This window comes from Geotrypetes seraphini, chromosome 2, assembly GCF_902459505.1.
Source record: "Geotrypetes seraphini chromosome 2, aGeoSer1.1, whole genome shotgun sequence".
Taxonomy (NCBI): Eukaryota; Metazoa; Chordata; class Amphibia; order Gymnophiona; family Dermophiidae; genus Geotrypetes; species Geotrypetes seraphini.
Window position 1 is genome coordinate 364,746,746 of NC_047085.1, and position 14,768 is coordinate 364,761,513.

The 14,768-nt window shown below is 42.7% G+C and overlaps 1 protein-coding gene across 6 annotated transcripts in view; it reads right to left on the bottom strand.

Moving 5' to 3' along the window:
- PDE1C (phosphodiesterase 1C) overlaps positions 1 to 14,768 on the bottom strand; it is a 758,662-nt gene that overhangs the window by 264,906 nt on the left and 478,988 nt on the right. For all 6 annotated transcript variants that reach the window (XM_033930571.1, XM_033930573.1, XM_033930572.1 and 3 more), the window contains one exon: positions 762 to 875. In XM_033930571.1, the coding sequence (XP_033786462.1) occupies positions 762 to 875 (114 nt within the window). The remainder of the gene's footprint in view (positions 1 to 761; positions 876 to 14,768) is intronic.

The following is a 14,768-nucleotide window of genomic DNA, read 5'->3' on the forward strand; positions in this document are numbered from 1 at the left end:
TGTAATTGGACTTGCAGAAGTCTCTCTGGAGGGAATGTCGGCAAATGGCTCGCGGCTCGCCTAAAGCAGGGGTCCCCAATCTGCTTCCCTTCCCATCTCACTGCCCTCCCCCAAGCCAGCACAATCAGGGAGCAGGCCAGCGCCGAGGTCTTAGCTCTCCCTGCTTATCTTCCCCAGCTCGGAGCCGACCAATTACGTCAGGGAGGAAGTTCCGGGCCAGCCTTAGACCTTGATTCTAAGTCAGACGTTACTCAATACAGTCCGTTCTTATCATTTGTAATATGGGTCACAAAAATGTTCGTGAACCACGAAATTACAAATAACGAAACGTGGAGTCTATGAGAAAACAGAGGTTAGATTCCAGATGTGCCTCAAAGCTGCAGAATGTGAACAGTGGATCCTATGGGAAAATAAGGTTAGGTTCACTCTCAGGATGCTTGGGGGCCATATCTGGAAGCAAAGCCTGAACGTGAGGTGAAAGTGAAAGCATAAAAGCTTTTATTTTTTAAGTGTGGTTCACGAATATGTGAACACAATAACACAAATGGGGAATTTGGTTGCAATTGATGCAACCGCGGATAAATGAATAACAAGAACAAACTATACCTCTTTAAGATTCTTTTTGTGGAAATTATTCACCCAAAACAATCTTTTCCTCCCTGTCTTCTCTTCATAATCTTCCAAACTCAAGAAGAACATGAAATCAACAGAAAAAGTTACAGTTTGCAATCAATCCAAGTGACAGTGAGTGTCCCCCATACCTTGTTTCATCAATGTATACAGATTCAAGCACTGTAGCTGCATATTCCAAATTCTTCTTTAGGTCTACAACAGAAGCTTCTCCTCTTTCCAGCTGTTTTACCAAACTTCGTAATCTGAAATAAAAGAGAAGAAAATGTACACTATTAAAATAGTGAAGGAATGTGTTATCAAATTTTTCAACTAAAATGCAAAAGAGGGTCAACAAGTATGTGATTATGAGTGATTTTTTTTTCTTTTGTACTACAAATGTCAAGTCCCACTGTGTTTATCTACCTTCTTTTCCCATGTCTTCGTCTGAGATTAATTTGCCAGGTCCTTAGCGTTTCCACTGTAGACCCTTCCCCTTTGTTCCACATTTCCTCTCTGAAAAGGAAGTGCTAGCAGTCGAGGTGGGCCTGCCATGGAGACCATGAGCAGACACTGGATCACAGTCCCACACTCAATAAACCATTGTAACCTGTTCCATTTCAGATAATAACACTCTGAAAAGTCCTCTCGGCATGAAAACCAGCTAAGCAGAAGTGGGAAGAAGGCACATGAAAATAAAATGGAACTACGCAGTGAAGCAGTCACACCTGCAATGCCAGAATCTGTATCAGCTAAATGAGTGTAGGTAAATGTTATCTTTAGACAGTAGATCCTTGTTTCTCAAAAGAAACTTTTAAGCTCTCCTTTTTCAATGTTAATTTATATTTCATTAATGATGAGCAATTAGAGTCAGTTTATAGAAGTTACTCCTAATATCTCCTCTTAGCATTAGAAAGCTAAGTTAATTGTGGCACTGTAGCACTGAGCCTTCTCTTAGGGCCTAAAGAACAGCTGTGCCAATATTAGTCTCTCACCTGTTGCAAATGTCACTAAAGGAATACGTATGCTCCAAAATATTGTACCAGAGACCCACAGTAATCCCAACCGTGGCATACAATTTGTTTCTATCTACAATGTTAAGAGACCTCTGCAATTAAATTTATACTAAAAAGGTTTTTAAACTAAACTAAACCTTAAATTTATATACCGCATCCTCTCCATAGAGATAGAGCTCAGCACAGCTTACAGGAACTTTAATATAAGAAAGGAAAAACATAATAAGAATTAGTGATTATAAAGAGGGTAGCAAGATTTACATTTTTGAGAATAGCCAAGCTTTCAGATGCTTTCGGAATAATTGGAAAGAGCCCAGATTTCGCAGCAGGGCAGGAAGGTTATTCAAAAGCTCAGTGATTTTGAAGAAAAGAGATTTCCCTAATTTTCCCGCATAGATGACGCCTTTTAACGAGGGGAAAGATAGTTTAAGTTTTTGGGTGGATCTGGTAGTGTCAGGTCTCTAACCCATTGGTAATATTCTTACATGAATATTAACACTTCTTTTTAATGTGCTATGGCGGGGAGTCACGAGCGGTGTGCCACAGGGATCGGTGCTGGGGCCGTTACTCTTCAACATATTTATCAATGACCTAGAAAAGGAGGCAAAGTGCGAGGTTATAAAATTTGCAGACGATACGAAACTGTGCGGCAGAGTTAGCTCCAGGGAGGAGTGTGAGGACCTGCAAAGGGACCTAGACAAGCTGGAAGACTGGGCAAACAAATGGAAAATGCGCTTTAACGTGGAAAAATGCAAGGTCATGCATATAGGGAAAAAGAACCCGTTGTTCAACTACAAATTGGGGGGGGCATTGTTGGGAGAAAGCAATCTTGAGAGAGACTTGGGTGTGCTGGTGGATGCATCACTGAAGCCATCTGCACAGTGCGCAGCGGCCTCAAAAAAAGCCAACAGGATGCTGGGCATCATAAAGAGGGGCATAACTACCAGGACGCGGGAAGTCATCATGCCACTGTATCGAGCGATGGTGCGTCCGCATCTGGAATACTGCGTTCAATATTGGTCGCCGTACCTCAAGAAAGACATGGAGGTACTTGAGAGAGTCCAAAGGAGAGCAACGAAACTGGTAAGAGGGCTGGAGCACTACCCATATGCTGAGAGGTTGGATAGGCTGGGGCTCTTCTCTCTGGAAAAAAGGAGGCTCAGGGGTGATATGATAGAGACCTTCAAGATCATGAGGGGCATAGAGAGGGTGGATAGGGACAGATTCTTCAGGCTGAAGGGGACAACAGGTATGAGGGAGCACTCGGAGAAACTGAAGGGAGATAGGTTCAAAACGAATGCAAGGAAGTTTTTTTTCACCCAGAGGGTCGTGGACACTTGGAATGCGCTACCGGAGGAAGTGATCAGGCAGAGTACGGTACAGGGATTCAAACAGAGACTGGATGGATTCCTGAGGGATAAAGGGATCATGGGATACTGAGAAAGCTAACCAGAAAATAAATGTAGAAACCCAACCAGGTCATGCAGGTGCAAGACCGGAGGGCTAGGACGTTGATGGGAAGATAGGACTCAATTAGGAAACCGAGGTGGCATGGGGGCCCCTTCTGGTGATTTAGACAGGTCGTGACCTGGGCCGCCGCGGGAGCGGACTGCTGGGCAGGATGGACCTATGGTCTGACCCAGCGGAGGCACTGCTTATGTTCTTATGTTCTTATGTAATAAATCTTACTGGGGTGTAACACATATGCTAGTATCTACTGCAAATGTCATTGTGAAAACCTGTCCAACCGGAAAGGGTTGATTTGGGATTATTTCTCCCCCTTCTACCTCCATGCTCACAGAATGAAGGAACCACAGTGGCCTGGCAAATCCCTTCCCAGCCCACAACTCCCAGCTCAAAGATTAAGGAGCTGTCAAGGCCGAGTCCCTCTAGCTACACCTTCTTCCCAAGAAATACAAGTAAAGGGCCGCTGAGGCTCAATTCCTCTTTCACCTTTATGAGCTCAAGTCAATGATGTCCAAGGTTGAATCCCCTCCTACCATTCCATCTGAGCATAAATCAAGGGTTCTAAAAGGCCCCGCTGACCATTTTTAAAATAATAATAACAATAATAACTTTATTCTTCTATACCGCCATAGTCGTGAGACTTCTAGGTGGTTCACATTGAAGAGAGCTGGAAAGTCAGCGAGTTACAATATGCAGATAGTCAGAGAATTACAGTATGCAGAATCTTAAAAAACTGTGAATTACAATATACAGATTGTTAAAAATTGTTAAACTATTTCAGACTTATACGCAGGAGTGGACATATTTGAAATAATAGAATTTGATTTAGTGTTTGGTGTAGATACTTTTTAGGTGATATTTCTGTCAATTAAGGCAGTTTTTATGGCTTTTCTAAAGGCGTCATAGGTCAGTCTAGCCCCATTAATGTAGTTGTCCAATCAGTGTTGTTGTTTGTTTGCTTGGTACATAAAAGTTCTATCCAGAAAGGTTTTGTATTTACAGCCGGTAATGCTTGGGTATGCAAATAGATTGCAGGTTCTGGTTTGTTTTGTAGGGATGTATAGTACGAAGTGAGGTAGCAGGTAGGTGGGAGCTAGTCCCCAAACCAGCTTGAAACATATGCAAGAGAACTTGAATATTATTTGCGCCTCCATTGGCATCCAGTGCAATAGTCTGTAGTAGGGGCTAACATGGTCGCTTTTTTTCAATCCAAATATCAAGCGGACCGCCGTGTTCTGAACCATTCTAAGTTTCCTCACTGTTTTTTTGGGTATACCCATATAAACGATATAGCAATAGTCCAGTGTAGAAAGCACTAGCGATTGCACTTGTAATTTAAATGATAATGGGTCAAAGTAGTTTTTGATGGTCTTTAACTTCCATAATGTCAGGAAACACTTTTTTACCACTATGTTCGTGTATTCAACCATTGTCAAATGTGTGTCTAATGTGACTCCCAATATTTTTATTGTTTTAGTAATCGGGTAGTCGTGATCTTTTATATGTAACGTTGTTTTGGTAATTTTGTCCATTGGGCTTGCAAGGAAGACTTTTGTTTTTTCTGTGTTTAGTTTCAGTTTGAAGTTGATTGTCCAATGTTCTATTTCGGTCATAATATGACCCCTAGCTAGGGGTGTAAAGAATGAAGTTCTTTCCAGCCCTGATAACTTCCTACCCTACCTCAAAGATCATAGAAGAACAAAATAATATCAGGCCTCAAGGGCCCCTGATGTGCACTCAGTGTGGTGGAGAAATTGAGGTTTTGGGCCTCAGGGACATTTATTTATGCTTGGATGGAAAGGGGTTCCTGATTTTGTCCTAAAGAAGTGGAAGGAAAATTGAGCCTCAGGGACCATTGAACAGTGCCCAGGGAACAAGAGAAGGGTCAGTATATGCTTGCTAAAAGAAGGAAGTGTGGAAGGAGATCAGGCCATGGCAAACCATTGCATTTGCTTTTGGGTGGGGAAAATAAATTCCCTTTGCAAAGTGGCTGAGAGTAAAAAAAAAAAAAAAAAAATCAGCTAGTTCAGGGAATTTCAACTTTCACAACTGGTATAAGGCAGGAGGAACTAAACTATACTCTTTACTGAGCTCTTAAATAGTAGGTGTGTAGGTGTGAAGGGTACTGAGACTGTAGCTCTAATCACTATGCCACACTCTCCTCATAAAATGAAGTACAATGTTATAACAGTAAGAACATAAAGAACTTCTGGTTTTAGTTAGATAGTGGCTTATTTTCTACTGCCATTTGCTGAACCAGATGCTCTTTACTGAGATGTGCTTGTTACCCTGGTGACTTTGAAAACTAGCTCACTCAATTGGTTATTTCCTAATTAGGGTTGCTGACTGGATTCAGATTTGCCTGACAGTCCTGGGTTTAATCTGTTGCATGCAGGGACTTGTGGCTCTGATTTCCACATTGGATTCCCAAAGAAAAGAAAAACTACAAGACCCTGCATGTAGTGGGGTAAGCCTAGGATTGGATCAACCCTGTTGGGTAAATCTAGATCCCATTGACAGCTCTGTTTCTAATCCAAGTTTCCAAGTTTATTAAATAATTTGATTAATCGCCTTCTCTACATTCAAGGCGATGTTCAAAATAATACAAATAATTATAAACATAGGTAAAATATTGTATAAATAAACAATGTTACAAAAACAAACACAATTTAAAATAAAAATTAAGTTGTTACGTATTATATTGAAACAACGGGAAAGTTCATTAATGGTTACATTCTATATTAAATTCAAAATACAAAGGTAAAAACATGGGGGGGGGGAAGAAAGACAGTAAAAAAAGTGGATAAAAATAATAAAAGATCATTATTCACTAAAAGCATCGTTAAAAAGGAAACTTTTGAGCTTAATCTTAAATTTTTCAAGGTTCTTTTCTTCTCTTATATGTATTGGGAGATCATTCCAGGACTGAGGAGCTGTCACTGAAAAAATAGTGAGCCGTCTAGTATTAATGATTTTTAACGAGGGAATGGTCAATAGATGTTGATCCTGTGATCTCAATGTTCTAGAAGTGGTATATGGAATTAAGACTCTATGGATAAAAGCGGGAGTTTGAAAAATGAGAGTTTTAAACGTGAGTAGGCATATCTTAAATAAAATGCGGTGTGCTACAGGAAGCCAATGAGATTCTTTAAATAAGGGTGTGACGTGGTCAAATTTTTTTGCTTTGTGAATTATTTTAATAGCGGCATTCTGCACAATTTGAAGACGTCTAATTTCTTTATGAGATAAACCTTTGAATAAAGCATTACAGTAATCGAGTTTAGAGATGACTAAAGAATGAATCAGAATGTTGAGAGATTTTGTACATAAGCCCGAGAGGTGTAAGTGCTCTGGTTTTCAAACAAGCCACAGTAAGGCCCTTATTTTAGAAGCTTCCTAACATCCAGAAGATAGTATTTAAAGATATGAAGAAGCGTTTCAGATGTAAGGAAGCTAAGCAAGTCCAGACGGCAAAGGGGCATAGGGAGGGCAGGGAGATGGAGTAGTCTCGGTGGAACTACAATCCAGACATGCATTCCCTCTTTCATATAGGGAATCTACATTTGTAGAACAGAGCTGCCAAGGGGGAGATTTCAAGACATGCCCCTAGCCCTACCCCTTGCTTCCTGGCTCCACCTCCTGGTTTACCAACTTTCTGTGGGACATAGAACCAGCAAGCTATCTCCCCCTGTGGCAACAGGAGATGCCTTAATGAAATGTCATCTCTTGCTGCTGCAGGATCAGTCTCACAATAAAAGCTGTGAGATTTTGGAAATTACGGTATATGTTATTAATGCATCTCCTGCAGTCAATGGAGGGGAAGGCTGCTGAATTCTATGCTCCCTAACGGGAGTGCAGGAGATGAACCTCAAAAGCAGGAGTATCCCAATGAATACAGGGGTCTCGTAGAAGAAAACCTAGATGTTGGAATTTAGACCTGCTACTGCTAGGCATAACCATGCCTCTATTAGGGGCAGCTGTAAATTCTATGGTCCTAGGTTCTGCCAACCTAGTGTTACTTCCCAACACTGTACATTAGAACTCCTACCAATCTCATCTTCCCCCCAAAAAAAACAATCACCCATACACACACATACAGCCTAAACCCCTTCCCCACAGTGTAATCCTCTGCACAAGCAGAGCTGAGCAGGTGGCAGCTTCCCCAAAACAACCATGAGGCACAAGAGCCCTGCTGGATGCAAACCCTCCTACCCGATATCCCTCAAACTATTCTTTGGACTTACAGTTTTTTTATGGGAGGGGGTTCTTAGTGGCTAGTGGGGGAGGAGTGATACCTACTCATTCCCACCTAATGGCTCTCTCCTAACCAAAATAGTGATTGAGACCTCATGATATAACTACTAGGGGTCAGGCATTCTCAACATTCTCTTCCTTTCTTTCCCCCCCCCTTCTCCTCCCCTCACACCCCCCCCTGCTCCTCCTACACACAACAGGTTGACATCTCAGACTCTGACTCTGCCTCCTCTGATGCAACTTTCTGGTTGCAATGGGGAAGGAGGTTGCAGAAAGAAGGATTGAGTGCTGGCTTTGCGGGAGGTAGCTTGGTTCAGTACGTCCAATGCCAGCCATAAAAGGAAGTTTAGCGTGCCGAAAGGGGAGAAATGAGAGATGCCGGACCATGGGTAGGTAAGAGATGCTGGACTGTGGGGGAGGGGGAAGAGACGAGAGAGAGAGAGAAAAGGGCATTGAGAAGGGAGCTTAATGATGTGCTCCTGATGCCACTACAGAAAAGCCAGGCAAAGTGAAGTTGCTGCCACTGGGGTATTTGGGCAGGTGCATTGCCACCACCAAAATTTTGCCCCTTGAGGCAGCCACTTCACCCTGCCTAATAGCAGAACTGCCCGATAGTGACCGTATTCAGTCAGCTATCCGGATAACATCCATTTAACAGGACAGAGAGAATGCTGAGTACTGCCAATATGCAGCGCTGTACATTTTGACATTTTATAGACGATCCTGCTTGGACTGACAAGACATGACATAGAGGGTAGGGGTTGCAGAACCCAAGGTGAGAAGCGTTAGGAGTCGAAAGCACTCTCAAAGAGGTAGCTCCAACCTGCTGCTCTCTCTGGCCTTGGCGCTCCCCTCTGATGTTACTTCCGGGTCCAGTGACTAGAAGTGACATCAGAGGGAGGGCCAACACTAGTGTAGGCAGCAAGTTAGAGATGCTGCTCGTGCCAGGGAGCTAAACAGGTATGGGGGGGGGAACATAAGAACTGCCACTGCTGGGTCAGACCGGTGGTCCGTCGTGCCCAGCAGTCCACTCACGCAGCAGCCCTCTGGTCAAAGACCATTGCCCTAACTGAGACTAGCCCTATCTGAGTACGTTCTGGTTCAGCCTCACTATGCCACTGATCGCTACTGCAGCTTTGCAAGAGGAGCCCTTAAAGAAGCACTCAACTTGCACTAACTCAGCACTAGGATTCTGCAAAGATCTGCCACGAGTTTACTTTTCTTTTTTAATTGGTCCCTTATCTTCACTACTTCCCCATCTTTTCACTTCAGTGATTTGCTCTTCAGCCACCTGCAAGAAACCCCAGAAGCTGCACCAAAATGATTCTTTCTTCCTTGACTTTAAATGGTTGCTATTGTCGAAATAACCCATCCCCATTTGCTAATCTTTGCTTACGTACTGTCTTTTCTCTCAGTCACTCACTGCTACCAAATGACTTATTCAGGTCCTTAATTTCAAAACTAATCATCTATAATTCCTTACTTGTTCTTCCTGTTTCTTCTTTCTAGCTCCCTATGAATGGTGCAAATAGCTATAATCAAATTTCCAATGAATGCAAATATATGTATGTTATTACCCTCCTCCAAACTCACAGTTTAACCAATTATCTACTCTTACTCTGTCTTATATAGCTGTCTCTGAGCTTAAAACACTGTCACGTTAATATTTAAATTCACTTAGATGGTTAGCAGGTGTTGCTGTTTAGATAAGTGGTGCTGGCAAGGGCTATTCAGATTTATTTTTTCCACAACCTCCAGTGTTTTAAAAAGACAACCATGGCTGAATACTGACACACTGGTTCCCTATGTTCCCACACTCTATTTTCTCTCAGCATAGGCTGACCTACAGTGGGAATGGTAAGACAATGTGCTTCAAACATAGTGCTTAAATGGGGTACCTGCCTTCTTGTCAGTTTCTTGGAGCATGCCGGTTGCACATGCCCTGCTCCTTGTTAAGAGGTTTCCCAGGTAACAAGAAATGTGTGCAGAAGGAGAGAGCAGGGAGGGAACCTGTGCAGCTTACAGGGCCTGCCCTGAATTTCTGCTTGCTGTTGCTGTTCCTGTTGATGTAGGGTTACCAGACATCCATAAAAACTGAGACATGTCCTCCTCTTAGAGGACTGTTCGGGTGCCCAGAGGGATTTCCAATACCCGGCAGTTTGTCCGGGTTTTGGAAGTACTCGAGCTCAGGACTGCGTCTGGAAGGCTTCAGTGCATGCGCAGACATTGACATGATACATCATATGCACACGCACATGCATGTGACATCGTGTTGACATCCATGCATGTACAGATGCCCTCCAGACGCGACCCTAAGCTCGGGGAGGTTCTTATGGGGCAGGCTGGGGCAGAACAGAGCAGGGCCAGGTGCCCTCGTTTTTTAAAGAAGACATCTGGCAAACCTATGTTGATGTAGCCTGTTTAGCCAAGTTAGTGGGGAAGGGGTAAAAGAGGAGATAGAAAGTTGTAGGATGCTAGACAAGGCTGCACGGCAAGAAGACTGAGGCCCAGATGCCCCAATGTTTTCCATGCAAGTAAGAATAGTTAAAACCAGTCTTACTTGCCAGGAAGCTCCACTTCCTATGCTCAAAAGGGCTCTACAGGGCTTCTACAGATAGCGATAACAGCCACCTTGAACCCTATGCAAAAGCATTAGAAAGAGTTCATTAGTACTTAAATTAGCACTCCTTGTAATGTTCAAAAGGGAAGAGGGGAGAACATCCACCTCTTACTGGGGAATTTATTACTTCAGGTCTAGAGCTGGCATAGCTCTTGTGAGTTTGTTGTATGAGTGTATGTCCTACTCCTAATTTAGGCATGGGACACACTCACACAACACATACATAACAGCAGCTTAAAAAAAAAAAAGCTGAAACAGAGCCAGCAACCCTGTTCAGTACAGCCTAGGGTTTGTTTTATTTCACACTGAGATGAAAACATAGAAGAATCCTTCTGAGGCTTTGAGCAGCACTGCTCTCCCCTGCCTGCTCATCTGATCAGGGTTCAGGGGAGGGGGAGTTGCTATGCCACCGCTTTGGTTTTCTGATCTTCTGAGCAGGCACCAAGCACAGTTCCTCCCGTCTTTTACCAGGCTGCTCGACACAATTAGCAGGCATATTAATTTATGTATTTATTTACATCATTTTCTAGCCTGTTACCCCCAAAGAGCCCAGATTGGGTTACAGGTTTAACATACATAACACATGATTTGTATGCTATTGTTCTGAGCTAGGGTACCAGATTTTACGACTGTAAAATCTGGACACGTGACCCCACCCCAGGCCCACCCACTTCCACCCAGCCCCGCTCTATTTTCATTTCTGGTGACTTTAGTCATCTTTTCCCAGAGGTGGTCACATATGAATGTGCACACAGACACAAATATGCTAATATTCTAAACATTTCCATGTGCAACCGGCAAGTAATTGTTATATAGTTTCCCGCTCATCCCTATCCAGCTCTCTTGCTATACGAGGGGGTGCTGAAAAGTTCTCAGCCCAACCAACCAGCTTCCTAAATTCTGAGCGTTATTTTGCCACTGCAGCTGAAGAGAGTGTTATCTTATTAGGTCCTAGTGCCAATTTGCAGAAATGAAATTGTGATTTAGTTTCAGATCATTGATTGAACTATAGCCAGGTCATTCTCGTCTTGGTTGTGCTGAGAACTTTTCAGCACCCCCTCATAGTTTATTCTTGCCTTCAGTTCTTATTTCTGCTTCTTAGGGGGGGAGGGGTTGTATTCCTTCCTATTTCTGTTCCCTGCTACTTGCTTGCATGATTTGAAAGTTGCGCAAAATTCTGTGATCCGTCTTTTATATGGATTATCTAAGGTTGACCATGTGTCCTATTTGATCTTTTTGTACTGGTTACCAACAGAATACCAGGTGAAATTTAAATTACTGTTGACCAAGTGAAATTTAAAATACTGTTGTTGGTTTACTGTTGTTGGTTTACAGCAACAGACACCTGAATACTGGCGGACTTGCTTGAAAGTCTATTAGTGCAATCCTCCCTTTTAAGCCTGCTCGACTATTGTAACATCATTTATCTGGGGTCTCTCAAGAAAACCATTCAAAGACTCAGAATCATACAAAATTCAGCAGTGCGACTGATTTTCGGTATAAAAAAATGGGATCACATAACCCCCTACTATCAAAAACTCCATTGGCTGCCCCTAGAAGCAAGAGTGCTGTTCAAATTGGCCTGCCTTTGTTTCAAATCCATTCTTGGTTTGGGCCCCCACATACGTGGTCTCCCATTTTAAATTGGACTGTTCTACCAGGCCTACACGCAGAATACATATGTTTAGCCACCCAATAATAAAAACCTGCCGATATAAAAGATTCCTTGACAGAACTCTTGCTTTCCAAGCAAGTCAACAGAACGGCTGGCTAGGTAACATCATCAAGCACTCCTCATCCTACCTTAACTTCAGAAAACTAGTCAAAACCAACCTGTTTAACCGATTTGTAACCATGAACTCTTAAAGCCTCACCCCGGTATTCTACTTGCATGTCTCCCGGTATTGTACTTACTCTGTCTCTCTTCCTCCCTACAAATATTCAAGTATTCAAAGACTTCATTGTTATTTTTTTTTTGCTGACTGTCCAGCTCGTCTTATTGTAAACCGCCTTGAACTACTTTGGCTTTGGCGGTATATAAAAATAAAATTTACTATTTTTATTATTACATGCCTTTATGGATAATGCATTCTGCTATCATAAATGGACGTCTTGTGCCTTCTTGCCAACTGCACTTACAGTTCCTTTCCATGCGCAGGTCTCTTGGAATGGAATTAGGCTCCCTCTGACCAGTGGCGTAACGAGGGTGAGTGGTACCTGGGGCAGTGGCGCCCCACCCCTGCCCTCTTCCCCGTCCTTCCTGCCTCGCATGCCCCTTTCCCATACATTTTTAACTTCTGCGTGAGCAGCCACCAACTTGCCGCCCGCATCGGCTTTGGTACTCTCTCTGACACCACTTCCTAGGCGCGGGTCCCAGAAGTGACGTCGGAGAGAGGGCCGAAGCCGACACGGGCAGCAAGTTGGTGGCTTCTTGCACCAAATTATAAAGGTATGAGGGAAGGGCCGTGTACGCGTGGCAAGGGGGGGGGGTTGGAGAAGAGGAGGAGGGGTGCCGGAGCCCTGAGCAAGATGGCGCCCGGGGCAGTCTGCCGCCTGCCCCTCCCCCCTTACTACGTCACTGCCTCTGACTATTCGACATCAGAAGAACTTGCATATATTTAAGAAACTGTTAAAACAACATCTGTTTTGTTTGATGACAGCAGCCTGTTGAGGTTTCAGCTCTTGGACTTCTCTATATTTTGCTGGTTTGTACATTGTGGTTTGGGTTTTGTTTTGTTTTAATTATATATGTTACATTGTTATCCATCTTGAATAAAGGCGAAATATATGTTAATAAACCATAACCATTATCAAATGACTCACTTTCTTTCTGCTTTTCTACTACTGTTCATTTTCTTAGACAAATATACAACCAGAGCTGCTAAAGATCACTAAAAAGATGAACTATGGATACGTCTATCAAGTATCAAGGACATTGCATATTTTGAGAACCAAATATTTTTCTTGTATTTCTCTAGTAAAAGGAGTGGGGACTGTTGAGAGATCTCATTCTACAGCAACTCCTGCTATGGTCATGAGACTCCTGTCTGCCCTGTGTTTACTCCTGTCACCACAGCAATGCGTAAAGGTTATCATCAAAAAGGTCATTTGTTAGTGCATATATCAAATTCTTAACTTTTGAGTCTAGCATTGCTATCATAAGTGCGGTGACGACAGGGGGCTGTCACTCGACACAGAAAACCAGATATGTTATCATAGCCATGTACTTCTTTTTTTCATGCTTGTTTTCAAACTTTAGGTTGAAATTGTAATATTTTGTTTCACATACGATATTCATCATCTTACACGGAAAGTCATTTTCAATATGACATCTAAATCATTTAGATATTTTTTGGGGGAAAAAAAGCAAAAAATCCAGTGGAGAAAATGGCTATATTCAAACCAGAAAAATATCTATCTTTTTCAAAAATGACCATTTTCTAGATGTGTTTTCCCTCAGTGCATCTATCTTTTTCAACCATTTTCAAAAAAATCCAAATGAAAAATGCATAAAAACCAACCATTGGGACTTAGGAGGGGCCAGCATTTTTAGCAGACTGGTCACAAAGACATCTCAGTAGAGCAGTGGGGCACCCTATGAAGCACTGCAGTGAACGTCATCTAAAAGTTAACAGGTACCCATCTGGGTTTTGGTGGGCACACACTTTCCACCAGAAATGTACTAGTTAGGGTAGGATATGGGCCTTGGTTCCATTTTTTCTGGGGGGGTCAAACTGCACTGGAATGGGGAAAGGGGGCAATGTCTCGAAAGAAGTATGCAGTATACTAATGCTCGAAGTATGGGAAACAAGATTCTGGATCTAGAAGCTGTGATGGAAGAAGAGTTGGATATAGTGGAGGTCACGGAGACGTGGTTCACGGAGAACTATGACTGGGATGTAGTTATACTGGGCTATAATCTGTTCAGGAAAAGGGGGGGGAGTAGCGTTATATGTTAAAGATCATATTAAAGCCACACAATTGCAGGATCTGCAGGGCAAGGAAGAGACACTGTAGATCAATTTGGAAAGAGGAAATGGTGAATATGTTTACATTGGTGTGATATACAGCTCTCCTTCACGGACGGAAGAAGTGGACAGAGATTTAATAGTAGATATTCAGAATATATCTTAAAAAGAGGAAGTTTTACTAATAAGTGATTTTAAGTACGGAGATCCTGGATTCTCTACAAGGATAACTGTTCCAGGTTTGTCTGAATGTTAGATCTGAGAAATTGAGTCCACTGCTGGTGGGTGACATTTCTTCTGTTAACTATTTATTCTACTGTCACTACGATTTAGAGATGTTTATATACCTATGTGGAGTAAATGTGCATGAGTCAAGTCTCTTTCATTTGAAAGGAAGCTCTGGAATAAGAGGGCATAGGATGTAGATAAGAGGTGATAGGCTCAGAAGTAATCTAAAGATATACTTTTTTACAGAAAGGGTGGTAGTTGTGTGGAATAGTCTCCTGAAAAAGGTGTCTGAATTCAAGAAAGCATGGGATAGGCACGTGGGATAGGCACGAGAGAGGAAGAGATAATGGTTACTGTAGACAGGGCAGACTAGATGGGCCATTTGGCCTTTATCTTCCATCATGTTTCTATGTTTCTAAGATTACCAGGCTACGCCAGAGGACCTCTTGCTACTCTACTGGAACTGACTGTAATATCTGCAGCTGTCATGGAGGTATGTATTGTTTCTTTCACTTCAATGGGGGATGGCAACTGGGAAAATGTGAGGGGGGGATACTTCCATGGCTCTAGTGGTCATCTGGTTAGTTTGGGCACCTTTTTGGCACT